General features: G+C 37.7%; 1 protein-coding gene across 1 annotated transcript; it reads left to right on the forward strand.

Moving 5' to 3' along the window:
• The first annotated feature begins 405 nt into the window (after nt 1–405).
• LOC123563817 (uncharacterized) lies at nt 406–3149 on the forward strand. Its single transcript, XM_045356857.2, has 3 exons — nt 406–540; nt 2438–2621; nt 3016–3149. The coding sequence occupies exons 1-3, from the start codon at nt 406–408 to the stop codon at nt 3147–3149; spliced, it is 453 nt and encodes a 150-aa protein (XP_045212792.2).
• The last annotated feature ends 316 nt before the right edge of the window (nt 3150–3465 follow it).

Consider the following 3465-nt stretch of genomic DNA (forward strand, 5'->3'; position numbering starts at 1 on the left):
AATTAAGGACTTATTAGAACACATGTGAAAACTTTGTAAACTGCTAAAAAAGTCACACATGACAGCTGATATGCGTAATATAAGAACCATAACACTCTTTGCTTTTAAATTTATCTCCCTTTATAAAATTTAATTAAATTCTTTAACCGATATCATTTAAAATTTAATGGGCCTGTCGAAAAACTGTAAAGAAATTGCAGTGTGTATCTACATCTTTACTGAAAAGTGTAGAGACGTTGTTTTCCTGTCTACATGAAATATTTGGTTCAGCGTGCCGAAAGCCAAGTTCAGTACAGGTACTGTTCAAAACTTGTATTTGCGTGCGATGGAAAGTAAAAACAACACCCTAAGTGTCTTGTGCAAGTGGTATTTAGTACTTTGTATGTTTATTTTATATTCTTTTACATGGACAGATACAAGCAGTTTTATGAACTGGCTGAGCACTACTTCGACGAGATGTATATGCGCACGTTTAGCATAGAAGAACGCGAGGTGGGAAAGGAGCGTAATTACTATGCTAAACTTCATCTTTATAACGAGGTAAGTTACATGGAGAAAATATAGTGAATACCATTTTGATTTAGTTTATGTCGCAAGGAATACACTATTTATTCCCAAAGTTAAGAAGAATGATTCATAGTTCATATTTGATCAAAACACCATTGGAAAAGAACAAGCTGGAAGACAAGTTTTAAATAATTCTCATTCTCCTTCATCAAGGCCGTCGCGGGCGGTCCGGCCGGTCCGGCCATGGCCGGACCACTTTTTTGGCCGAGCATGACCAGTTGTTTTTTCGCATAAAATTTCAGCTTTTGCTTAGATTGAAAGTGCCTTGCTAATTATCCGCAACGAGCGGTATCTGTCATAATTGCCCGCGGGGTGTGAAAACTTCGGCACACTTCGTGTCAAAAGTATCGACCCTGCTTGATTGGATTAATCATAATTAAACGCTTATCTGATATATCTTTAATCCGATATGATCTAAAGGGCATTTTTTTTATAATCTATAATAATTGTTTTGATGAAGAAAAAAATAGTCGTATGTTTAAAAAAATTAGAAAAGATGTGTTTTTCGTGGTATAATAAAACAAAACTAACCGAAAGCTAATTTCTTCTAATTATTTTGAATAATCTTAAATAATTGCTTTAAATCAAATAAAATGCTTACGTACATCTCAACTATATAAAATAATATAAACTTCGTTTCTATCTTCTCTAAATTCTGAAACCGTATGCTTAACTCGTTGCTTAACGTATTGCTGCAAAATGGACATACCTGAAATCCAAACACACCTAAGACATTTAAATTTCCGAAACGCACCTTTGGTCGGAAAATCCGGTGAACAGAAGTTTTCAGCCTTTGTGGTTCACTAATAGATCGTGGTTGCATTACGATGAAACTAATGACCTTGCTTACTGTCATGTGTGTATGTTTGCTCACATAGACGGCAAGTTGTCAAGTTCGAATCTTGATAAAGCCTTCATTATTAATGCCACCGCCTGATGAGACTCACAGAGGGGTCAACATTCATTGGGCAAATGTCGGATAGTTATCCTTGAAAACTGTTATAAAATTGCCACTGCCTGATGAGACTCACAGAGGGGCAACATTCATTGGGCAAATGTCGGATAGTTATCCTTGAAAACTGTTATAAAATTGACTGAAAATCTTAATGGAAAATGCTTTCAAGATGCAAGGAAAACGTACTTACGGGCATCCCATATCTTAAAATTTTCTCGGGGGAGACCCCCCAAACCCCCCTTACGAGAGGGGGAAACCCCCTCTCCTGCTCTCCCCACTCTCCTGCCGTCGGCACTCGCGGGACGCCTTCGACGTCCCATGGCCGGACCACTTTTTCGAACCCGGCGACGGCCCTGTTCATACAATAATCTGTAAAGGGACTTAGCTAAGACGGTAGTGTTGAAACATGGACATATCTTACAAAGACACACCTGATAAAGCGCAATTTCCGTAGCTAAAAGTCCTAAAAACTCGGAGCGATCCTTGAAAAAGCAACTATATCGTTTTGGGACAACAGCTGGGTCTCATAACTGCATTTCTAATGTTAAAACCTTACGAATTTCAATCTCATTTCATGTCCATGTGCTAGATGGCGAAATGTTTAATTGAATATGTTGCACATAGCAGAGTTCTGTGATCCAAGTTCAACTTTATCTTATGTAGGCTTTGGGAAACATACACCAGATTTTACGTTTAGCATCATCACCTATTTCACTGGGTACAACTGGTGACACAAGCTGTAGTAATGCCTATTGTGCGTTGAAACTAACGTCAAGTTCTCCAGCGCTACCGACTGAACACGGTGCACTTACAGTAATACCGAATCTGTGTTCCGTAAATTCCTTGTGTGGTTGTAACGCTTGTCACTCCAGCCGCTCATTACATTTTATTGAAAAACATTTATTCTAATCACAGGGTTTGAACTACACGCTGAATCTAAAAACTATGCTATGTACGGTTTCTAAACTGACCCATTCTTTCCACCGTGTCGGTATACAACCGGATGCACGTTTCCTATTTGAAGGAGAGTATGGAGCCGCCGGAATCCCGGCAGAATCCATCATCGCAGCGACATTTGGTGGAAAATTTGAGGATGGGGGTAAGACATTTCTTCGGTTGTTAATCTATGTTTTTCCATTGTTATTGTGCTTGTTCTTAGCTAGGTTACCAATAGGTATCAATTTCACGACGTTAATTATTAAGCTTTATCTGAACAGAACAGAACAAGCATTTTATTCACACTGACACAAACATAAATGAATAAAAAATAAAAAATACAAGATTGCTTTGCTGGTTCAGACTCTAAGAAAACGTGAGAAGTTCGATAGCATGGCTTTGTTTATGAAACTATCAAATTTTGAATGAAATGGCGGGAAATTCAACCTGCATGCAAGAGCTGGCCTAGAATAAATAAATAATAGAACGTTGCAATCTTACATCACACGATATACTGTATATGATACATTATTTAACATTGCACAATATTTTTACAGCGGAATGCTTAGTTACAGTTGTAGAACCAGACTGCATACCGTTGATGTTCGACGTTCGCAGCAACACTACAGATGAACACTACGAGGAAAGGTCGAGTATATTTCATGATTATTTGTTTATTTCGTGTCTTTGATATGGCTAAAACACTTGACGGTCAGCTTACTCTTCCAGTGCTTCTAGATTCCGTAGCAAAATAAATATACCAAACAATTTGTCTATTCAATATGAATATGGTTTTATTGCTGTAAGATTCCATTATCAAATTCTGAATTAATTCTGGCTGCGTCTACAATTATTCATGTGTATACTGGAGGAGGGTGTACAGGGTCTCATCTGTTAACATAATTACATTTGTATATTAAACGCTTACTTATTGCCGCCACCGCTAATAGTTATTAAATTTAGTTGGTGGCTAGTATAAGATACAGAAACCCCTGAGATGCCAAAAC

The sequence above is a fragment of the Mercenaria mercenaria genome, chromosome 1 (genome assembly GCF_021730395.1).
Source record: "Mercenaria mercenaria strain notata chromosome 1, MADL_Memer_1, whole genome shotgun sequence".
Lineage (NCBI taxonomy): Eukaryota > Metazoa > Mollusca > Bivalvia > Venerida > Veneridae > Mercenaria > Mercenaria mercenaria.